Source organism: Mobula birostris, chromosome 13 (assembly GCF_030028105.1).
Source record: "Mobula birostris isolate sMobBir1 chromosome 13, sMobBir1.hap1, whole genome shotgun sequence".
Taxonomy (NCBI): Eukaryota; Metazoa; Chordata; class Chondrichthyes; order Myliobatiformes; family Myliobatidae; genus Mobula; species Mobula birostris.
This window is the reverse complement of record NC_092382.1, coordinates 85,213,145-85,238,505: the sequence shown is the minus strand read 5'-3', so window position 1 is coordinate 85,238,505 and position 25,361 is coordinate 85,213,145. Positions and strand designations below refer to the sequence as shown.

General features: G+C 44.4%; 1 protein-coding gene across 1 annotated transcript in view; it reads right to left on the bottom strand.

Annotated features, from left to right (window-relative positions):
• LOC140208031 (uncharacterized) overlaps nt 1-25,361 on the bottom strand; it is a 150,501-nt gene that overhangs the window by 53,235 nt on the left and 71,905 nt on the right. Inside the window, exon 3 of the mRNA XM_072276560.1 lies at nt 11,100-12,146. Within this exon, the coding sequence (XP_072132661.1) occupies nt 11,100-12,146 (1,047 nt within the window). The remainder of the gene's footprint in view (nt 1-11,099; nt 12,147-25,361) is intronic.

Here is a 25,361-nt window from a genome sequence, read left to right as displayed (position 1 = left end):
GCAACATATTGAAACACCTGCAAATCCACAGGGTTCGAAAAATTCGAATGAAGCTTTGTCAGAGTCTGACCAAGTTAAGAGGGAATATGATCATTTTATAACTGAAGGATTTGTATCCTTGACAGAGGAATCCACTCCAATGCTAATAAAAATCCTTAGGGATACTGAAGCTTCTCAGTCACTTATGTTAGACAGTGTTCTAAGTTTAGTGATGAGTCTGACATTGGTGAGGTGAACTATATACGCGGTGTTGGGAGTGCCCTTATACCTGTACATTTGCATAAAGTAAATTTAAGGTCAGGGTTAGTTAAAGGACCTGTTAAAGTAGGACCACAACCCAGTTTACCCGTGAATGGTGTTTCTCTGTTGTTAGGAAATTACTTAGCAAATGGACAAGTTTTTCCTGAAGTGCGTTTGACAATAAAGCCCGTCTCTGAGGAACCAAAGGTGGATTCTAACACGGATTCTTCTCATGTTGTAATCCGAGCTATAGCCAAAAAGATTGATGTGCAGAATGGGTCTGCTACCATGACTGATCACCTCGGGGTTCGAATTTTGAGGATGTGTCAGAATCGTTCTTACATTCATTGTTTGATCAAGATTCTTGTAGGAAGGCCGACCATGAAGATTTTTCTCTGTCTCAGACGGAGATGGTAGCAGAGCAGATTAAAGATCCTGAAATTATCAAATTAAAGGAACAAGCTCTTCCAGGTAGTGAAATTGAGAAGGTGCCAGCGGGATATTATTTTGAGGAGGGAGTATTAATGAGGAAGTGGAGATCACCAACGATTCCTGCAAGTGAAGAATGGGAGGTTGTTTACCAGGTAGTAGTTCCTAAAGGTTATCGGAATGAGATTTTAACTTTGGCTCATAATATGCCCTTGGGTGGCCATCAAGGTATGAAGTCAGTGCAGGAATCCTTAGGTTTTAGTCCTATTGAAATTGTGTTTGGACAAAGAGTTAGAGGACATTTGGCCTTGTTAAAAGAACGGTGGATTAATAAATAGGGTACATACTAATTTGCTGCATTATGTTTGAAAATTTAAAGAAAGATTACATAAAGCTTATAGCTTAGCTAGGGAAAATTTAAAATCGGCTCAGGGAAAAATGAAACCTTGGTATGATAAGGAAGCTAGAATGAGGTCATTTAAGCCTGGAGATAAGGTGTTGGTTCTTTTCCCGGTGCAAACAACCCCTTTACAAGTTAAATTTCATGGTCCTTATCAGGTATAACAAAAGATAATTATGTGGATTATGTGATTTAAAAACACCAGATCGAAGAAGGCCAACACAGCTTTGCCATATAAATATGATAAAACCATCTTATGAGAAACAGACCACTAGAATGACTGTTGTGGTCAATAATAGTGAGTCTGATCCCATGAGGAACTTAATGGTTTATTCATCTGTAACTCATTTTAAACCCAACATTATTTCTGCCAGGTAACCAAACTCAACAATTCTGGAAAATATTGATGAGAAATGCGTTCATTTACAGCCGGAACAGAGGCAGCAGATGAAGCAATTAATTCTTAAATATAGGGATTTATTTCCAGATGTTCCTAAAAGAACCACAGTAGCTTCACATGATGTAGGTGTTGGAGATACCAAACCCATAAAGCAACATCCATATCAGATAAACATGTAAAAATGTGAACTTGCTGAACATGAAATTAAACATATGTTGGAGAATAATATTATTAGACCTTCTAATTCGAATTGGAGTTCAGCTTGTGTTATGGTGCCTAAACCAGACAGTAGTATTCAGTTTTGTATGGATTCCAGGAAGGTGAATGCTGTGACAAAAACTGATGTGTGTCCTATTCCTAGAGTGGATGATTGTGTGGACAAAGTTGGAAAAGCAAAGTTCCTTACAAAGATTGATTTGGTAAAAGGTTATTGGTGTGTTCCATTGACGGATACAGGTAGAGAGATTTCTGCATTTGTAACCCCATCTGGGTTATATGAATATAATGTTCTTCCCTTTGGGATGAAGTATGCACCACGTACTTTCCAGCGGATGATTAATTCTGTGATTCATGGGTTAAAAGATACAGATGCCTATATTGATGATTAAGTTACAGGAAATGATACTTTGGAAGCCCTTATTACTGAGGTGGAGAAACTATTTGAAAGGCTTTCAAAAACTAACTTAACTATTAACTTAGCTAAAAGTGAATTTGGTCATGTCACTGTGACCTACCTTGGTTATGTTGTGGGTCAGGGTAAGTTAGCTCCTATTCAGGCAAAAGTTCGGGCAGTTTTACAGGTACCAATTCTAACTGGTAAAAAGACTCTCAGAAAATTCTTGGGAATGGTAGGATATTACCGTAAATTACCGTTAACTAATCTCTTGAAGAAAAGTGAAAAGTTTGTTTGGACAGAGCCTTGTTAAGAGGCCTTTGATAAATTGAAAACTCTGCTATGTCACAAACCGGTGCTCAGGTCACCTTACTTTGAAAGCACATTTTCATTAGCTGTAGATGCTAGTGATGAGGCTGCAGGAGCAGTGTTACTTCAAAGGGATGATGGTAATCAGGCTGATTGTCCAATAGCTTACTTTTCTAAGGAATTTAATCAGCATCAAAGAAATTATTCAACCATAGAAAAGGAATTATTATCTCTTGTTTTGACTTTACAACATTTTGATGTGTATGTTGGTACAACTCAGAAACCACTCATAGTTTACACCGATCATAATCTGTTAGTGATATTGAGTAAGATGAAAAACAAAATTAGAAGGTTACTGAATTGGAGTTTGATGTTGCAGGAGTATAATATTTTGATAACTCATATTAAAGGCAAAGATAACGTGATTGCTGACTGTCTATCTAGATGTTGAATGCACAATGTATTTTTTATGGCGTGGTAATGTATTTCCTGTAAATGTATTTTAACATTTCTAATAGTCCTACTGTATATTAGTTTGTAAGGTGCTGTATGATAACACTGTGTACATTGCGTATGTTGTAGATTTTATAGATTTCTAATTTTTTTCTGTAAATAGTTGTTAATTTTTTCTCATCAAAGACCACAATTTTCCATTTTTGCAGGAAGGTGTTACATACCTCGTGGGTATCTTGTGACGGTCTTATGACCATGATGTATTTGAGTATTTTGTGAGCATGATGTAATGGTCTTGTGATGGTGGGGTGATGTAGTTTTCCCGCTAGTGTGACGTCACGTGATGACATGTTCCCTACAGGTATATAAAAGGGGGAAACCCCTGCTGTGTTGCAGTTGATTCGTCAGTTACTTCGACCTGCTGCGTATTCGTCTCATGCCGAGGTTTCGTTTTAAAGTGGAGTTATACATTCTATTGTAAGGTGATATCGTTGTGCCAGCAGTTTCACCAATCACTGCACGTTTTCTGTGTTGCACCTTTGATTTACCTTTACAGTCTAGTATAGGAGAGTGAAGACCGTACTGAAGTACGGGAACACGAAGGATTGAGTAAAGTTGGTGTCGTTCGGCGGTTTTATAAAGGATCGACCTTATTGAATCTTCGTTCAGAAATAGTGGCTTGCATCTGAGATAGCCGCTGCAAGATCAGGAAGGTTTGTGCAGTGTCCAAAAGGTCAGTCCCTTTAAGCCGTTTTATTTCCTTCGTCGTGAAGGAGCTCGATAGGTTTGGAGAACACGCAACGAGGTATGAGGTGAAATACAGTGTATGTAAGTGTACGGTCACGTACAATTGGTAGAAGGAATAAGGGCGAAGAAAAAAATAAATAAATGGGAGAAAATTCAAAAATCAGAGGTGCATAGGTACTTGGGAGTCCTTGAGCAGGAGTCCCAAAAGGTTTGCTTGCAGATTGAGTTGATAAAGGATAACAACTGTAATGTTAGCTTTTCAGAGCAAGGATGTGACACTGTAGCTTTATAACACATTTGTCAGATCGCTGTTGGTGTAACACACATCAAAGTTGCTGGTGAACGCAGCAGGCCAGGCAGCATCCCTAGAAAAAAGTACAGTGGACGTTTCAGGCCGAGACCCTTCATCAGGAGATCTGATGAAGGGTCTGGCCAGAAACGTCGACTGTACCTCTTCCTAGAGATGCTGCCTGGCCTGCTGCGTTCACCAGCAACTTTTACGTGTGTTGCTTGAAATTCCAGCATCTGCAGATTTCCTTCTGTTCGCTCTTCTTGTATTGTGAGCAGTTTCCGACCTCCTATCTGAGAAAAGATGTGATCGTATTGGAACGGGTCCGGAGAAGGTTCATGACAATGATTCCAGGAATGAAAGGGTTAACGTATGAGGAGCGTTAGACGGCCTTGACCTGTACTCGCTGGTCCATAAGAAAGAGAGGGGATCTCATTGAAACCTATTAAATATTCAAAGACCTCAATAGACTGCCTATAAGGAAGATGCACCTTATACTGTGTGAGTTTGGGACCAGAGGCCACGACCTCAATTATATAGGGCATCGATTGAAAGCAGAGATGAGGAGGAATTTCTTTAGCAGGGATGGGTAAATCTTTGGAATTCATTGCCATGGACAGAGTAGACGCCAAGTTAGTGAGTGTATTTTAAATGGATGTTCAAAGATTATGGGGAGAAGGCAGGTGAATGGAGTTGAGAGAGATAATCAATTGGACACGAAGGAATGGTGGAGCAGACTTGATTGGCTGAGCAGCCCCTGTCTCATACCTCATGGCTCATGGCCTGAAGAAGAGGCTAGTGAGGTTGCAGTAGGGTTAGGGTATTGTTCGGGTATCCCCGCCTGGATTATTGTATTCAGTTTTGGTCATTCTGCTATAGGAGAGATGACGTCAAGCTACAATGAGTGCAGAGAAGATTTATGAGAATGGTGCCGGTACTCGAGGGACTGAGTTCTGGAGAGAGGTTGGGCAGGTTGGGACTTCATGCCTCGAAGTGCAGGAGATTGAGGCTGACCTTGTGCAGGATTTCCAAACCATGAGTGTACAGAGCAGTCCCTTTCCCCGCTTTTGTGGAATCAACCAACAGAGGGCACCAGTTTGAGGTGAGAGAGGATTGATGTAATAGGGATCCCAGGGGAAAATTATTAACCCACTCATTTCCGGTTCATTGTTTAACTAACACTCTCAGGCTGGAGGAGCAACACCTCATATTACATTCCGGCAGTCTACTACTGATGATATGAACATCGATGTATTCAACTTGAACCTCCACCTTTTCTTTTCATCAACCCACATGTCCGTCTCCTCCATTCCGTCTTCCCACTTCTCTCTTCTCCACTGCAGATTGTCTCCCTCTAGTTCCTCTTTTCCTTCCTTCTTTTTCCCATTTTCCGCTCTCCTATCCTATCAGATTCCCTCTTTTCAGCCCTTTGCATTTTCCACCTCCCACCTCACACCGTCTCACTTCATCTCCCACCTCCCCCACCCACTCACCTTCACTCTTATCTGGCTTCACCTTGGACCAGACCAGCTTGGACTCTTTCCACTCCCCGCACCATCTTGTTCTGGCTTCTCCCCAATTCCAGTCCCGATGACGGGTCTTGGCAGGAAATCTCTGTTTTGCTTTATCCCCCTCTATAGAAGCTACCTGGTCTCTTGACTTCCTCCAGCATTTTGCGTATGTTACTCTGCATCTGCAACATCTGCAGAATCTCATCGGGACAGCGTGCAGAATGCAGACACTACATCGGGTCTCACTAATGTCAAGGAGGCCATACCGGGAAAACTGGAAATAGTAGATGACCCCAACAGTCACGATGTTGAAGAGTTGCCTCATACGGAAGGACTGTTTGGGACCTTGACTAGTGGTGAGGAGAGTGGTTTGGAGCAGGTCTGGCAATTCTTCCACTTGCAGTTGGCTTCCAGCCCCCTGCACCTCTCGTTATCGCTGCAAGCCTCTCCCTTTTGTGGACAACACTGCCACTTGGTGGTGAATTGCCATAACAGGACCCCCTGATTTATGGACACTATTGTCACCAGGTGGCGCTCCGCCACAATAGTGTTGAGAGACAGAAACGTGACGCTGCAACCTGCTGAAATGTTTATTCAAGATTCAAGGTTGTTTAGTTCCATTTCCAGCAGACAAGTGTAAATGAGGTCGAAGTAATCCTTACTCCGGCTCCAATGCAGCACAAAAACACAATAGTGAAAACATACATCCACAGCTTATATATTGTGTATGGATTGATTGTATGTCCTTAAAGTGACGCTTGGCATAGGATGTCTGCACATAAGATGACAGACAAGTGGAGGGGTCTGATGGTGTGGAAGGGTGGGTTAGTGGGTAGAGATATTTAACAGCCTTCCTGCTTGGGAAAAGTAGCCGTCCCAGAGGCTGGTAGTCCTGGTGAGGATGCTGCGTAGTCTACCCCCCGATGGGAGTGGGGCAAACAGTCCGTGAGCCAGATGGGTGGAGGGAGATTATGAGAATCAGGTTTGTGCTTGATCTCAAGAGAGAGAATTTGGAAAATACCAATGAGATGCCTTTTAGAACAGCTTGTAATTGTCCGCACTGGGGAAAAGTTAATTCTGGATTGGGTGTTGTGTAATGAACCAAATTTGATTAGGGAGCTCATGGTAAAGGAAGCATGTGGATGCAGTGATCATAACATGTTAGAATTCACCCTGCACTTTGAGTGGGGAAAGGTACAACAAGATGCATCATTATTAGTGGAGTGAGGGGAACTACGGAGGCACGGGAGAAGAGCTCACCATAGTTGATAGGAAGGGAACACTAGCAGGGATGATGGCAGAATAGTAATGGCTGGAGTTGCTCAACTTGACAGCCTGAGGGTTGAAGAGAAGCACATCATACTCCACCTGTGTAGCTCAAACCTGAATGCATCAGTATCGATTTCTCCTTCCAGTTGAAAACAAAATCACTGCCCATCGCCTTTCCTTCTATTCTTCACTCTGGGCATTCACCAGTAAAGTTATGTAAATATGAAGCTACCATTCATTACGAGAGGACTATTCATAAGGATACTATGTTGAAACATTATCCGGCAACGGTTAAACCACGCGGACTATTATGAATAGTGTAGGGACTCATCTCGGGAAAAATTGGACAGAGTCCAGAGGAGGTTCATGAAAATGATTCTGAGGCTGACAGGTTTAATGCATGAGGAGCATTTGATGTCTCTGGGCCTGTATCCTATAGCATTTAGAAAAAAAATGAGGGAGGCTGTCGAATGCCGAAAAGCTGAGAAAGAGTGCATGTGGAGAGGATTTTTCCTGCAGTCGGGGGCCAGGGGAACACACCCTCAGAATAGTGGGACCTCCATTTAGAACAGAGAAGAGGAAAAATTCTCCCACTGTGTCTTATGATCTCATGATTATTCAACACAACTGTTTATGATTTAAGCTCCTGTGTCCATTCCCCTCGCTCCCCTTAATTAATTATATATGTCCACCTCAAAAATACCCGGCCAACCAGCCTTCATACCCTCAGGGCAGTGAATCCCAAAGAGTGTACACTCAAATAGATAGATAGCTCATTGATCACAAAGCAAAATTAAATAGAAAATATAAATTTCCAGGAATTTTCACACATCTCCATTTGAAATGAGCATCTCTCATCGACCCTTCTCTGTGGCTCTCTGACTGACGAGGAGAGATACTTCAAGATGCTTCACAAATAACCTATTGTTTGTAAATATGTTCTAAATTCAGGGCCAACTCATCTCACCTCTGCTGGTAAATCATCCCATTTATTACACTGGTAAAACTGTTCTGGCTGACTCCATAGTTACTCTTAAGATTTCTTTCTGCTTGGGGGTTAAAGCCGTGCATAGAATTCCAGATGTAGCTTCACTGACACCCTGTACAATGGTAGCTACACTGGCCCATTACATAATCCCTGTGCGGTGAAGGCCAAAATACAATCTGCCTTTTGAACTACTTGATGCAGAAACAGAATGTCATCATTAGATTTCCTTCCTTTGCTTCTGTGTTCTCTGCATAGTTAGATAACCAATTTCCCCCTGGGATCAATAAAGTATGACTATGACTATTTCCCATCTCGTTCCCTCCTCCAGGTGATTAAGCAGTGAACATGTTTACTGAGCATATAAACGTGTACCAGAGCATGTCTGCAGGGTTAGTACTTTGCTCTGGGAGTAATATGTGGGAACCCCGGGAATCTTCCAGTCTCCCATATGGCCATATCTGTGCCAGGTGCACCAAGGTGCAGCTTCTGAGAGACCGCGTTTGGGATCTGGAGCTGCGGCTTGATGACCTGCAGCTTGTAATGGAACGTGAGCAGGAGTTAGATAGGAGCTACAAGGAGTTAGTCACCCCGAGGCTGCAGGAGTTAGATCAGTGGGTGACTGTCAGGGAAGGGATGGGAAGAGCTCAGATAGTAGAGAGCACCCCTGTGGCCATCCCCCTCAGTAATCGTTATCTCGTTTTGGATGCTGTTGAGAGGGATGACCTGACAGAGGACGACCACGGCGATCCGGTCTCTGGCACTGAGTCTGGTTCCATGGAGCAGGAGGGAAAGAGGAAGATGATCTCTGTTTTAAGTCGTCATAACCTGAATCCCGATTTTGGCTGTCATGGGTATCAGAATCATGCTGCACAGAACCGTCTGCGTTGGCAGACATTTAGCCATACTTCGAGTTACTGCGCAGGAAGGATAAATGTTAAAATCCATCTGTGGATCGTCAGTGGTTGGCTTAGTTGTCAACTGCACTGCAGGAACAACTTTACCATCTGCCCGGTCATTCCCTAACAGCAAAGTAACATCTTCCACCTGTAAACCGGAGCATAATCTGAACTTAACAGGTCCCGAAACCAACCCTGACTGTAAAGTTACCCTGTGCAATGGCACAGAAACCATGCTGCCCCCAATACCCTTAATAAGATTTGCCTCACCAATGTCCATCCCATCACCGAACTTTAGAACACTGTCTAATATAAGTGACTGAGAAGCCCCAGTATCTCGAAGAATTGTCACTGGTACCGGGGTTGACCCTTCCTTTACTAATACAAACCCATCTGACATAAAATGATCAAATACCTTCTTCACTCGGTCAGACCTCTCAGTCCTTAACTGAGCCTCAACAAAATGTGGGTTTATAGGTGATTCAACAGACTGATCACAGGCATTTGGGACTGCCTCCTTTTCCTTTTTCCTCTTCAGGATGGAACAATTAGCCATCATATGACCAGCTTTCTTACAATAGTAACAAGTAAGACCAGAATATTTCTCCTTCAACTTCTTCCCTTCATCCTTACTCTTGTTAATAGTCCCAGCATTAATTTCTGGTTTACCCTGGTTATTCCTGCTACTCTTTTGGTAGCTTTTATTCAGGGTAAATTTAACCTTATGAGTTAAAGCAAACTGATCTGCTAATCTAGCAGACTCCTGCAAAGTGGCAGCATCCTTTTCATCTAAATATGTCTTTAAGTCATTAGGGACGCATCTTTTGAATTCTTCAACTAAAACTAACTCTTTCAAGCTGTTAAAGTCATCATTTACATTTTTATATGTGTGCCAGCGGTCAAAACACACAAACTTCTCATAAGCAAATTCCATACAAGTCTGGTTCAGAGATCTCCTCAAATTTCTAAACTTTTGCCTGTATGCTTCTGGGACCAACTCATAAGCTTTGAGCACAGCCTGTTTCACAATGTCATAATCAGCTGTTTCATTAACTGTCGAAGCAGAATAGGCTTGCTGAGCCTTCCCCTTAATTACACTTTGTAAGAGAATAGGCCAACCCTCTTTTGGCCACTTTAAACTCTGAGCAAAATGCTGAAAGTATTTATCAACCTCTGCCTCATCAAATGGAGGTACCAATTTAACTTCCCGACTGGCCTCAAACTTATCACCAGAGTCTAACGCTAGACCCCTTTGCTGCAATCTCTCTATCTTTCCAGCTCAAACAGCCTCTGTCTTTCTGCTTCCTCCGTCTGTTTTTCTGCCTCTCTAGCTTCAAACTGCCTCTGCCTTTCTGCAGCCTCCATCTTTATTTTTTTTAACTTGTACGGGAGCTCAAGCTCACTCAGTTTACTTTCAGGAAACACCTCCAACTCCTCCACTTTAAACACACCCTTGGATACACAATGTTCAGTTATTATCCTCTGCCTCTGTGACCTCCTCATTGTCAATTTCACCTTTCCAAGTTTTAACCTTTTAGCAGTACTCAACAGCTCAATCCTTCTGGCATCCTCTAATGCCTCAGAGGTTGGCGCTTGCAGAAATCTATCAACATCCATTGCTGCTGATTTTTCACCCACAAATAAATCAAAAGGGATTTCCCCAATGAAATTGATAATTAATCAATCAATACGCCCCCGAATTTGTTCATATCCTGGACGCAGGCCCCAATTTTGTTACAAACCATAACGCTTTAGAAATGAACTAGCAGCAGTAGACTACACCTGAAGTCTGGCTTTGATGCTAAAACAACTATCTTTATTAGTATCGACTCATAATATAGTAACTTAAGCAAGATAAACAAAAGTTAACAGAGTTATGTGTGTATATATGTGTGGGTAAATATAAGTCCCAAACTATTGAGCTCGGGGGAAACAAGGCTTAGAGTCTTGAGATGGTAAAATATGAAAGTTCAGTTCATCCATGGAATAGGTGATGAGAGAGATATTTGTAATGCAGGGTGAATTTCCAGAGAAGGCAATTATGTCGAATTCCACAGGTCCCATGGTGGTAAAACGAGAGAACAGTCACTGTAGATTTTATCTGTCATCATTCCAAATCCACATACGAATTATCACCGAAAGTGACTTGTCACAAGGGGTATTGTCTTCAAGTGAATAACCACACCCACACTCAGGCAAGGGTTAACACATAAGTGGGCTTCACAGGATACCTCAAATCAGATCCACTCCTATGGATCAAACGAGGTGACAACCACACATTCGATGTACGCTGAATCGATAATTAACCCACCCTTGTGGGATAGGGAAGTTCTAAACAGTGACCCTTGGCCACTAGTTCCCTGGTTTCGATCCTTCCATTTTTCCTCCTTCGTCTCCGTCTGACTCTGAGTGTCCGTGTCCTCGGTTAAATCTAAACAAGCTGCGAGCGATGTAAACAAGCTGCAAGTCAGACTGATTCGCCTTCTTAATCTCTCTCTCTCTCTCTCTCTCTCTCTTAAGATGACAGTCCACAGCAAAGGAAACCCAGGGATTCATAACAACGGCCACTCCCCATTGTGAACTGACTGGTGTGCCAGTAGTTGGGATGACTGAGTGAATCCTTTCCCACATTCTGAGCAGGTGAATGGTTTCTCCCCAGTGTGAACTTGCTGGTGTCTCTGTAGGCTGGATAAGTGAGTGAATCTATTCTCACAGACTGAGCAGGTGAACGGCCTCTCCCCAGTGTGAACTCGCTGGTGACTCTGTAGGTTGGATGACTGAGTGAATCTCTTCCCACATTCTGAGCAGGTGAACAGCTTCTCCCCAGTGTGAACTCGCTGGTGTCTCTGTAGGGTGTAAGAGTAAGTGAATCTCTTCCCACATTCTGAGCAGATGAACGGCCTCTCCCCAGTGTGAACTCGCTGATGACTCTGCAGGTGGGATGACTGAGTGAATCTCTTCTCACAGACTGAGCAGGTGAATGGCTTCTCCCCGGTGTGAACTGACTGGTGTGCCAGTAGTTGTGATGACCGAGTGAATCCCTTCCCACATTCTGAGCAGGTGAATGGCCACTCCCCAGTGTGAACTGACTGGTGTGCCAATAGCTGGGTTGACTGAGTAAATCCTTTCCCACATTCTGAGCAGGTGAATGGCCACTCCCCACTGTGAACTGACTGGTGTGCCAATAATTCAGATGACTGAGTGTATCCCTTCCCACATTCTGAGCAGGTGAACAGCTTCTCTCCAGTGTGAACTCGCTGGTGTCTCTGTAGGTGGGATGACTGAGTGAATCCCTTCCCACATTCTGAGCAGGTGAACGGCCTCTCTCCAGTGTGAACTCGCTGATGACTCTGTAGGGTGGATGAGTGAGTGAATCTCTTCCAACAGACTGAGCAGGTGAATGGCTTCTCCCCAGTGTGAACTCGCTGATGATTCTGTAGGGTGGATGACAGTGTGAATCCCTTCCCACATTCTGAGCAGGTGAACGGCCTCTCTCCAGTGTGAACTCGCTGATGACTCTGTAGGTAGGATGAATGACTGAATCCCTTTCTACAGACTGAACAGGTGAACGGCTTCTCCCCAGTGTGAACTCGCTGGTGACCCTGTAGGGTGGATGAATCAGTGAATCTTTTCCCACAGACTGAGCAGGTGAATAGCTTCTCCCCGGTGTAAAGTCGATGGTGTCTCTGTCGGGTGGAAGAGTGAGTGAATCTCTTCTCACAGACTGAGCAGGTGAATGGCCTCTCTCCAGTGTGAACTTGTTGATGTACCTTCAGTTTAGATGAGCAAGTGAATCCCTTCCCACAGTCTGAGCAGCTGAACGGCAGCTCCCCGGTGTGAACTCGCTTGTGAGCCATTAGGTCAGATGACTGAGTGAATCCTTCCCCACAAATTTAGCAGATGACCAGCCTTTGCCCAGTGTGAACTGACTGGTGTGTCCACAGGCGGGAAGACTGACTGAATCCTTTCTCACACCCAGAACAGATGAATGGCCTTGTCCCAGTGTGAACTTGCTGATATACCTTCAATTGAGATGACTGAGTGAATCCATTCCCACTGTCTGAGCAGATGAATGGCCTCTCCCCTATGTAAGATGACGGGTGTGCCATTCGATCAGATAACCAAGTGAATCCCTCCCCACAGTCTGAGCAGGAAGGATGGTTGATTGAATCCCTTGCTCCACTTCTTAAATATCTAGACAGGGACAGCAACACTGGCGTGCCATGCTTGAGATTCCTGGAGACAAATTCCTTGTCATTCTTAACCTGTGAAAAGATTTACAAAATCCATCAATGGGTGCAAGACAACATTTCAGATGAGATCATTTGATTTGCCAAGGTGTGATCTGACATCTCACTGTTAAAGTGAGGTTCAACCCAAGTTGGAGAGAGAAATCATCTTCTATCTGGGCACAGTGCTGGTACCTGGAATGACCATCTAATTCTCTGATGCTCTTCCTGTCTCAATAAGAATGGGCATTTCTACCATCTCCAATCTGTGACCTGGCTCAGTCTGACTCTCTCCATTGGTATTATTCCCTGTTCCCACTGAGCTGCATGGGTTCCTGCTCCCACAGTAACTGAAACACACTCACGCAAATAGGCTTTCTTGATTGCAGCTGGGATTTTCTTTTATGTATTATTAACTTAAAGTATCACAGTTTTAATGCCATGTAAAAAATTACTGCTGAGATGAATGTTTGGTTCGCCCACATAATTAAAACAAATAATATGGATTGGCCTGACTATGATTGAAATTGAATGCGACGAGCTTTGACATATTACTGGAACCCTGGGACCAGTGAACAACCGACAGCTTCCCCAGTTACTGACCCCCCCAATGGTGGTTACTTAATCAGGACTCCACTCCATTCGAAACCCCAATGCCAGCGGTCCACCCGCTGTGACTCTGTGCTATGACCCTATGGCGTACTCAACTGAGGAAAGCCAATATTATGCACCCCTCGAGGGACAGAAGTTCCCAGTTATGGTGATTGGAGAGGTGAAAGGAAGAGAGGGCAGTGCATTATTGGCCGAAGTTCCGGATTTCCTTTGGCAACAGACAGAACTGGTGGTTCCCCAGACCACCGTTAGGGTTTGCCCTGGGTTCAAGCCAAAGAACCTGGGTTCCTTGCCTACATCTCAATGAATCAAGCCTCCAGCACCCAGGAAGACTGGCAAGACTTGGCCATGGGCCAATTCAGATACTGGAAGGAGTCTGAGGTGAAGACGGGACATCTGGTAAGACATTCTTTTAATATTGACCGAACTCAAGATGTTGTACCCCATCTCTGGGCAATTTCAGGCCAAGAATTCGACCACACCAACTTCCCCCCTGTCTGGATCACCATGAAAGAAGGACAGACTCTCCCATCCATTCCGCAATACCCCCTGAAGCCCGAGGCAACGTCTTATGAGGATGGAAGCTCTTTTGTCAATCCAGCAGGAAAATGATATTCTGGCTATGCGATAGTGACGGACACTGAAATAGTTGAGCAGGCCTCTTTTGAAGCAGCTGTCTCCGCCCAGAAGGCTGAGCTGTTTGCTCTGACTCGTGCCTGTATCCTAGCAACAGATAAAAGTGCGAACGTTTACAGAGACTCCTGTTACGCATTTGGAGTTGTACATGACTACGGGGCTCTCTGGGAACATGGGGATTCCAGACTTCCTCTGGCCACCCCATTAGTAATGCCACCTTTGTAAACAACTTTACTCACAGTTCTACAGCTACCTTGAGTTTTGGCTATTGTTAAATGTGCGGCCCACACACGCATGTCCGACCAGGTCACTAAAGGCAATGCTTTAGTGGATGAGACAGTGAAAAGTGCGGCACAATCCTCGGTAGTTGTGGTGCCCTCGGGTTCCCGTCAAGCAACGTTCTGTGACTTAAGCAGAACGAGTTTGCCAGACATGTGGGAGGTACGTACTTTTCAGGGGGACGCCTCTGAGGAGGAGCGCAAACTGTGTTCCCAGATGGGTGCCAGAAAGACCCTGACCTAGGTTTTTGGATCACCCCAGTGGGGCAGATTTATTTTCCTGCAGAGTTTTTATCAATATTGGTCAATTAAATACATAATTGTACACACCTGGGAAAGGAGGGAATGGTTGGTAACCTGTACCCTGCACACTGGGTACTACTCCCTTGACAGGTGAACATTATTCATGTCTACAAGTTGATTTTATTGAATTGCCTGCACTACATTGCTATAGATATTGCTTAGTTATTATAGATGTGTTTAGTAGGTGGATTGAAGCTATTCCAACTACCAATAATACTACTGTGACTGTTGTGAAGGTATTATTACAGGGAATAACTCTCAGGTATGCTGAGCTCTGACAATGGCCCACACTTTGTGGTGAAAGTAAATGAAGGGCTATGTAATGAACTAGCTATGAAGCAACAATTCCACTGTGTACAACACCCACGGGCTGCTGGCATAGTGGAAACAGCCAATGGCACTCTGGAGAGTAAATTGGCTGAACTAACAGCAGAGACTGGACTCACTTGGTGAAGGTCCCACCGTCACCCCTATTCCACATGAGGGTTACCCCACAGGGGAAACAGGGTTGTCACCAGCTGAAATCATTTATGGACGGCCCATGAGGACACACTGGGGACCAAGACCTTGTGTACCATTGCTCCCAGAAAGTCTACCAGCAAAATTGGATATGCATACCCTGGGGGAAGAGATGGGGAAATATATATGCCAACTAACCAAAATTTTCCAAGCATTACATTCACAGATACAACAGGCTTACAAGGAAGAGAACCACTCTGCAGAGAGGAGTGACTATCCCACCACAGAACCTGAGAATTTTGTCCTGATCAAGAACTGGGATCGAGGGAAACTCAGACCTCGCTGGAGAGGACCATATCTGGAGTTACTGACCACTCCCACGGCTGTGAAACGGAAGGGGCAATCTCAGTGGATACATCAAACAGACAACAAACGTGTTACTGAAGGAACTGAGTAGAAGGACTCTCTTGGACTAAAGGAAAATGTATTGGTTGATAGTGGTGTTCGTGTTCATGTCTTTGAGAGGACTCACCCCAGCATCCGGGGGCCCCCATGTTAACACCTTTCTGTCTCTCTGTCACACCTATGCCAAACAGGTAGAACTGGGGCCTGCTGGGTTTGTGGTGAAATTCCCCAGCATGGTAAAACTATGATTCCAATGTCAGTAATCCCACTCAACCAGAGTGAGGAACTCTCAGCCTGGGCTTTCTCAAATAACACCCGGGGAAGTGAGGTGAGGAACTGTGTCCAGTCAGAGATAACTGTGGCTGTCAGTGTTCTGAGGGATGGTATCTCTCAAACGGAACTTCCTGTACTGGGAAACATGCATCCTGGCCATACTTGCAGGTGCCCAGCAGCGGAGAAGCTGAGACTGAGTGATTTTGGATGATCACTTTTCTCTCCTATGGAGTAGCCAGGAATTCATGAGAGAGAATCAATTTGGCTACAGCACTTGAGGAGCTGGCCACAATACTGCAGGGGCCCTGACACAAACACAGGCCCAAGTAACAGAAATATCCACTGAAATGATTGCAATCCGGCAAACAGTCCCACAGAATCGTAAGGCTTTAGATTTTATTCTGGCTGAGAAAAGGGGGAACCTGTGCTATTATTGACACAGAATGCTGCACCTATATCCCTGATGACTCTACTAACATTACATCCCTCTCCGAGCACACTGTCAAGGAGATTGACAGCATCAAGAAAGTAGGGCAGGATTTACACGGGTTCACCGAAGGGTTGAAATGGTGGTCTTCGAAGGCCTGTTCGGTAATACGTGGGGCATGATATTGCATTATGGCCTAATAGTTGTACATATCATTGTTATAATTACTGATGTCTGCTGTTTTTACCCACTGATTAGTCAATGCTGTACTCGTTTGCTTTCTCTGTAAAAGATTACTACTTTGTTGATCATGTAATGATGAAAAGGAGGGAATGATAAAGTATGTAAAAGGGTTAACACTTCGTTAAACAATAGCAGCCTGTTTTTCTGAAAGAAACTGCTGATGACCAACAGATGTGCTGAGCCATGCTGAGCCATATTTCTTCTTCAGGGTCACTAGCTGGGGTTTCGGGATGCTTATCTCCTTGTGTACTCAGGTGTAGAGATAGGACAGCTTCAGTCTGTTCTGTGTGTGAAAGCCATTATGATGACTTTGTAATTTGTCTTTAGGGGCTGTCATGTAGTAAATAACTTTGGCTCCAGCCTGTCTTGTGTGGGGGGTATCTGGACGGATATACCTGTGGTGTAAGTGGAATTGTTAGTCAGTTAGTGGATTGGGTGGGAACAGTCATATACTGTTCCTGTTTGAGCAAATAACGGAGTAAGCCCCAGGTGCTTGGAAAAACGAATCTGTACTTATACGGTCTCTGAGTGACTTTATCCGGATTCGACTTCCACAGAATGGGAGTGGTTTTAAAGGGCTGGGCTGCTGGTAGCACATTACCAGACCTGGAGTGATTGCAACTGGGTCTGACAGAGGCATAACTGGTTCTTCTGGGCACATTCAGTCTCACTCCAACTATTTCCTACCTTCCTTTGTACAGGTATGCAAAGTCTAAAGGACCAGTGTTTGAGTAAATGAGACTCACCAAACTTTCTCCTGACTGAAACACTGGATTCTCAAAGTCAGATGGGTTCTCTTCAGTTAATGCTCTCAATCCTCGGGCTGGTTCACTTGTTGCTGTTCCCTCGTGTGAGTTGTGGTTTGCTTCCAGTTGGGGTTCTTCTTCCAATAAATCTCTCACCGCAGGTCTAACTTTAACATGAAAGATAATGAAGCACATTAACAATAAAATGGAGAACAAAACATTTCTGCTTAATATTACTAAGAACAAAACTCACTGAAATTTAAACGCTGAAGTCAAATATAATGATCTCAGTGAACAATCTTTTATTGTCCCTCACACGGCACAAAACAATATGGGATAAGAAGGAGTCATCGTTCAGTCATGGTAAGACATGAGATGTAGGAACAGAATTAGGTGATTCGATCCATTAAGTCTGCTCCACCACTCAACCATGACTGATTTTTATTCCAACACCATATTCCTGCCTTCCTCCTGTAACCCTAAAGCTACTTAACAATCATGAATATATTAATCTTTGTCATAAATATACCCAAATGGCAGCCTCAACTGACCTCTGCGGCAACAACTTCCACAGATCAGACGACTTTAGGTCAAAATATTTTCCTCATCTCAGTTTTAAAGGGAAGCATATCTATTCTGAGACTGTGCTGTCAGATCAGACTCTCTATCTAATGGGGACATCCTCTCCATATCCATTGTATCCAGGCTTTTCAGCATTCGGTAGGTTTACTTAACCATACATCTCTCCACCACCCCCACTGTCCCTCTGAACTCCATTGAGCACAGGTTCTGAACCATAAAATGCTCCTCATACATAAAACTGATCATTCCTTAGATTATTCTTGTAAACCTCATTAGCAACAACTGCACAAAACATATTTCCAGAAATAACAGACAGACTGGTACCTGTATAATTTACAGGGAAAAGTTGTGCTTTCTTTACTGTTCTACTGTCACAGAACAAGCCATTTCCATTCCCAGATTAAAACAGGTCCATTTCAGGAAATATAAACCAGTCCAGGGTGAATGTAACAAAAAGAAACTGGAATTACCAGAAACGCTCAGCAGGTAAGGAACAGTTGCGGGGAGAGGAACAAACATTACAATTCAGGTTAATAATATTTTGTCAGAATGACGTCAAACATTTTCTGTTTTTAGTGCAGATCTCCAGCAACTCGAGATTCTCTCAGATTTCCACCAAGTGACAGACAGGTGACAGTGAGGGGGGATATTTCCAAACACAGTTTGAACACCAGACTCACGGGTCTATTTCCACTGTTGTAAACACGGACCAGCCCATTTACTCATAGCCTCTCTCTGTGAGGATGGAATGGGAACTCATCCTCTCCTCAGATTAGCAATCATTGCTTCCAAAGGAACTCCAGAAACAAACATCTGATCCCAGACCAGAAATACTCACTCAAAACCTCATAAACCCAAGCAGCTTGATCTCTGGGTCCATTTTACCTGGATCAAAAAGTGTGATATCCCAGGACCCAAACTCAGAGTCACACAGCTGAATCTGCCACTCACCAACACTGAGAGTCTCACACATCATCCCCACGTTTCACACTGGGTGGTGCAATCCGGGATTTCCCCACAACCAATGTCCAGCTGCTCGAAGTTTCTGCTTCACTGCAGAAGGATGACCATCCAGCCCCATCAGTAGAAGCACTAACCAATGTCAAATCCAGAACACTAACAGTTCCATATGCCTGGAGTGTAGATCACAGAATTATAGCCCAAGCACCAACTCTCCCAGTACTCTTTGCTGCCAGTAAAATACTGCAGTGTGTCTGCCAGTCACAATTCAATAACTAGCACCTCCACACCAATGCACAACAGAACTGGTACCTGATGACCCTCTGGCATTCTAGCTAATAAAAACTGATTCTGGAAATAACACAGCGAGGCCAAAGTTGTAAATGAACACTTCACAATAAAAACAAGAGTTAGAAGAAAGATTGCTGATATATAATATTGAGGTGGTGAGATACAGGGTGGACCAAGGTTGATCTAGATGGTTTATGTACATCACTGAAGCTGGGGGTGGGGGTGGGGGGGGGGGTTGGGGATTAGGAGACTGGACAGAGGTTGAACAAGATAGGCAGGGGATGAGCAGATGGAACCAGGTGGGAGAAGGGTTCAAGGACAATCACTGATGGTCCTCCAGCAATACACAGATACTGAATTAATAGTAGCATAGTCACAGTCATACTTTATTGATCCCGGGAGAAATTGGTTTTCGCTACAGTTGCACCATAAATAATAAATAGTAATAGAACCATAAAAAGTTAAATAGTAATATGTAAATTATGCCAGTAAATTATGAAATAAGTCCAGGAGCAGCCTATTGGCTCGGGGTGTCTGACCCTCCAAGGGAGGAGTTGTAAAGTTTGATGGCCACAGGCAGGAATGACTTCCTATGACGCTCTGTGTTGCATCTTGGTGGAATTACAATAGTACATACTACCGTATAAAATGACAAAGTTAGAACAAAGAACAAGAACTTTGCCATATATCCTTTGATCCTCACCATTTTTTTATCAATACACCATAGAAAATTTCCAATCCGGACACTTCACGTCTTTGCATGGTAACTACTCTGCCTATGACTGTGAGGGACTGCGGGGACCTTGGGATACTGATCAGCACATCACAGAAACCATTCTCCCCCCTAGACTTCCCAATCCTTCTGTAAAGCAGACAGTGAAATCAAAGATCCCCATAACCTGGGTCATTCTCCTTCCTCACCCTCCCCAGTCCGGGAGAAGACACAACAGCCATAAAGCTCAAAGGACAAATGTGAGGAGCCTCAGGAAGAGAGGCGACTTGGGGGAAGTCAACGGGACTCAGGGGCCAACATCAGATCTCCCCAACAAAACAAGGAGGAAACATCACCATCCATCCGGGGATTAAGACGCCAAGTGATCTTGCGTCACAAAGCGGAGGGCGGGGCAGATCTGCGGTAAAAAGCCTCACGTGAGCAGTTGGCGGGAGTTCCATTTCAATTCTGCGGAAATAGACAGCCTGGTCTCCTGGTTTGGATCGTTCAATGCAGATTAAGTGAAGTCGACACATTTCTGACGAGCCCAGATAATTGGAAAATAAATGAGTTCGGGCCTCACGGCCAACATCAGATCTCCCCGCTCGGGATCGGTCTCAATACTCACCGATGGGAAAGTGATATCTTCCGCCCGCAGACAGTGATCTCGATCCAGGCGGTGAGAATCCTTTGCCGATCCCGCAGACGACTCACTTCAGCACTGAGCGGAAAGGCGAACACCGTCCATCTGGAGACTGTGAGCAGGCGCGGAGTGATTGTTGCGTCATCCGGAGGGCGGGGCCTCGGGAACAGACGCGCAGCTGCTGCCTGTCTGCGGTTAAACGGGAGGGGCGAACGGGATCACGTGACCCGTGGGGGCGGAGACTCCAGCTACCCGCCACTCTGTGGAAAGAAACAAACTTGTGTTATGTACCATCAGTAATAGACCACAAACTCAGTTTTAATGTCAACTACTGTCTTTATTAGTATATAGAAAATTAAACTAACTTCTCACTGAAACAGAAGTTAACAGTGTTATGCGTTTGTGCCTCCCACACTGTCAAGTTTAGGAACAAGTACTTAAAGTTTCAAGGTGGCAAGTTTCAGTTATCCACGGAATGGGGAAATTTGTAAATCCACATTAAAATACAACGAGGAAGTAATCACGAAGAATTTCACTGGTTCCATGCTGGGAGAACGAAGTAACAGTCGCAGGAGATTTTCAGTCACCGAGTCATATTCCAAAATCCACGAAGAGATTGTACAAGATGACAGTCACAGGAATATCCTTTAGAACAAGTGGTTGCTATACAACACCCGAATCCATCCAAGTGTTAACGAAAGTGGTCGCCACAGGAAAACTCCAACAGTCCACTTCTGGATCAAAACGGTGACAGTCACACATTCAATATGCACTGCGTGCCGCTCCTTCACCCAGTCCATTTTGGCACAGGAAAAGTATCAAACTTTTACCCATTACTTTAGCAAACTGCAGCTTGCAGTCCGCTGGTCCTCCAACTGACTGTCTGTCTCTCTCTCTCTCTCTCTCTCTCTCTCTGAGACTGAGAGCTCCAGCAGTCAGTGTAGTGACGTCATACTCCCGCCTCCTGCAGGCTCTCTTAAAGTAACACCCACAGCAAAATGAAACCTGTGATCTCGTAACACTTGCCGCTCACATCTCCTCTCATTGTGTATTAGACATTTCAACCCCCAGGAAAAAATACATCGTCTGCCCGCTCTATCTATTCCTCTCGTAATCTTATAAACGTCCATCCAGTCTCACCCCAGCCTGCGCCGCTCTGGAGAGAACAACACAAGTTTGTGTAACCTCTCGTTATAGCTGTCTTAACCACCCGATCAATCTGTGCAGTCTCTTTCAGGGAGCTGTGAACTTGGATCCAATATCCCTCTGCTCATCGACACTGTTCAGGGTCTTGCATTTAACAGTATACTTTCTCTTTACATTTCACAGTGCACTGTCTCTCTACATTCGACCTACCGAGCTGCCAAGATGATCATCACTAATCAAATCTCACTGAGATTTCTCAGGTCCTGTTGAATTTATTGCCAAGTGCACAAGTACGGGAAGGTGCAGGTACAGAGAAACACTGACTTGTGGCAGCATCACAGGCAAGTACATTCAGATAACACACGGAACACAAATTACACGATTCTCTGCCAGGAACAATCTATAAATATGTTGTGTCCTGATCAATATTAAAGTGTGCATTTTGTGTCAATAACAGACTTGGAAATGTTGAATTTGGTCCCTGTCTTCATCCCTCCTGTAGTACACAACCAGCTCCTTTGTTTTTGTCACCATGAGGGAGAGGTTGTTTTCTTGACACCACTGTCTCGGGGTGATGACTTCTTCTCTGCAGGCTGCCTCGTTATTATTTGAGATGAGAGCAATCAGTGTAGTGTCGTCAGGGAATTTAATTAGCAAATTGGCGCTGTGGGTGGGGACACAAGTCATGTGAATACAGAGAGTGAAGGAGGGGGCCAAGGAGACAACCCTGTGGGGTATGAGTGCTGAGGGTCAGAGAGACAGAGGTGAGGGAGCCCACTCTTACCACCTGCCGGCGATCTGACAGGAAGTCCAGGATCCAGCTACACAAGGCAGGGTGAGGGCCGAGGTCTCTGAGCTTCTTGTCGATACTTCACGCCTTCGTATGGCTACTGCTCTGCCCATGACTGCAAGGAACTGCAGAGAACCTTGGGGAGCAGAGAACATCAGAGAAACAAGCCTCCCCTCCATGGACTCTTCCTATATTTCCCCTGCGTCGGAAAAGCAGGCCGTGTACTCAAAGATCCTCACAACCCGGACATTCTTGCTGCAAACCCGCTCCCCCATCGGGGAAGAAATACAAAAGCCTTAAAGCGCGAACCAACAGGCTTAAGGACGGCTTTCTGTCTGCGGTTGTAAGCCAAATGAATGGTCTCCAGTCCGATAAAATGGACTCGACCTCACAATGTAACTCGACGTGACCCTGCACCATATGTCTATCTGCACTGCACTTACTCTGCAGCCATAATGCTTTGTTACAGTTATTGCTCTGTCGTATATCAGCTCAATGTACTGTTGTAACGTGTAGAACTGTGTGTGGATGGTATGTCAGGCAAGATTTTCACTGTAGCTCAGTACGTGATGATAATAAACAGATCCCCCATTTTAATTGTGTGAAAATATTAGACAGACTGAGCTTCTGCTTTGGAACCTCAGAAGGAAACTTCACTGAACTGTTGTTATTTCTGAAGAATGCAAATAAATAGAAAAGGCTTCAATGTCGCATTACGATCTGCGGTAACTGGGATCAGGTGACCGGTGGTGGTTCTCCCACATCAATATCAGAATCAGGTTTAATAGCACCAGCAAATGCCATGAAATTCGTTGTCTCTGCGGCAGCAGTAGAACCAAATTCATAACAATAGATTCTAACAACTATGAATTAACATATATATTAAATAGTTAAATTATATAAGTAGTGCAAAAATAAAATAAAAAAATGTAATAAACTCTTTCAATTGTGTGGGAATTCTGGAGCAAAGTTTAACTAAACCGTACACATTATGAGAAGCTCAGAAAAATAGAAAATGCTAAATTCTCATATGAATGGGTCATATACCCAGAAATATTGGCTGCACTTTGGCGGGCCGAAACAGTGGAATAGACCATTAGACAATAAAATATTGGAGCAGAAGTAGGCCATTTGGGTCATCGAGTCTGCACCGCCATTCAATCATGGGTTGATCCAATTCTTCCAGTCATCCCAATTACCCTGCCTTCACCCCTTACCCTTTGATGCTTTGGCTAATCAAGAACCTATCTACCTCTGCCTTAAATACACCCAGTGACTTGGCCTCCGCAGCAGATCATGGCAACAAATTCCTCCTATTTACCACCGACACTCTTAAGAAATTTCTCCGCATCTCTGTCCTAAATGGACGTCCTTCAATATGGAAGTCTCTTGTCCTAGAATCCCCTACCATGGGAAATCAACTTTGCCATATCTGATCTGTTCAGGTCATTTAACAATCAAAATGTTTCTATGAGATCCTCCCTCATTCTCCTGAACTCCAGGGAATACCGCCCAAGAGCTGCCAGACCTTCTTGATACGGTAGACCTTTCATTCCTGGAAACATTCTCGTGAATCTTCTCTGAACCCTCTCCAATGTCAGTATATCATTTGTAAAATAAGGATCCGAAAACTGCACACAATAGTCTGTGTGATCTCAGGGGTGCCTTATAGAGACTCACCATCGCATCCCTGCTCTTATATTCTATACCTCTAGAAATGAATGCCAACGTTGCATTTGCCTTCTTCACCACCGACTCAACCTGGAAGTTAACCTTTAGGGTATCCTGCACAAGGACTCCCAAGTCCATTTGCATCTCTGCATTTTGAATTCTCTCTCCATCTAAATAATAGTCTGCCTATTTATTTCGTCCACCAGAGTGCATGACCATACACTTTCCAACATTGTATTTCATTTGCCACTCCCTTGCCCATTCCCCTAAGCTATCTAAGTCTCTCTGCAGGCTCCGCAATCTCTCCAGTTACTTCCTTCCGAACCTGAGGGTGCATTCCATCAGGTCCGGGAGATTTATCCACACTCAGACTATTAAGCTTCCTGAATGAAGTCGAATATTGAAATGCCTGGATAGAGAAGTCGTGGAGGACTACAATATCTGGTTATCACAATGCCATAAATACAACTTAAATATACAAACGATAGGCTTGCTCCCCGGCTTGAGATTCTAAATTGGAGAATGACGCTTTATTCACAAAATCCTCATAGCCCACAGTGACCGTGCACTGATCCCAGCAATGCAACCCGCCACTGCAGCCCCACAGTGCACTATGTACAGATTGCAAAGCTACGAAGTTGTATGTGAATAGACTCCCCTCCCCCCAACTCCACTCTTTCTGCGTCACCAGCAGGCTGGGACATCTCACATCTCGCTGCCTCCGCCAGGCCATTAAACTGTGAACACCTGTGGTCAGGGACTGATCTCTGGGGTACTCCAAACGCTACCCCCTTCCAGTCTGAAAACGACCCACTCATCCAGCCGCGCACTACCGGCCGTTTATCGATCTGCAACGGGAAAGCCTAATAAACTACTCCTGAGGTTCAATACCATTGCTGACTCTGAGTTTACCACCGTCAAATGCCAGAAGGGACATAATAATCAGAAAGTCTCTAGTCGCAGCCGTGTAAATAAAACGTGATCTCAGTGGGTGTGTGGCGCATGCTCAGAATGCGAAGGAGACAGACAAACTGAGCCAAGTCACAGACTGATGAAGGGGATGAATGATCGATTTTGATACAGAGAGAGAAGCAGAGAGTTTGATATTGTGCCTGATGCCGGAACTGTAGCCAGTTAGAAGATGAAGTCTTTTTCCTCCAAATTGTTTTGAGCTGTGACAGTGTTTTTATCAGAAGGCACCATGGAGACTAAAATTTTCTGAATTGAAATACTGTCCTTCACCCACTGATATGCTTTGCAAACTTTTAACAGTGTAGAAAAGTCAAAGCACTTGTGCATGGGAATCACAAACACGTTAGTTCCGCTGTATCTGTCACTTCACCAGCGCTTGAATGCCGCCGATCCTTGAATGTGGAGGCGGAGATGCTGGAGAAGACAGCGCCCCACTCGC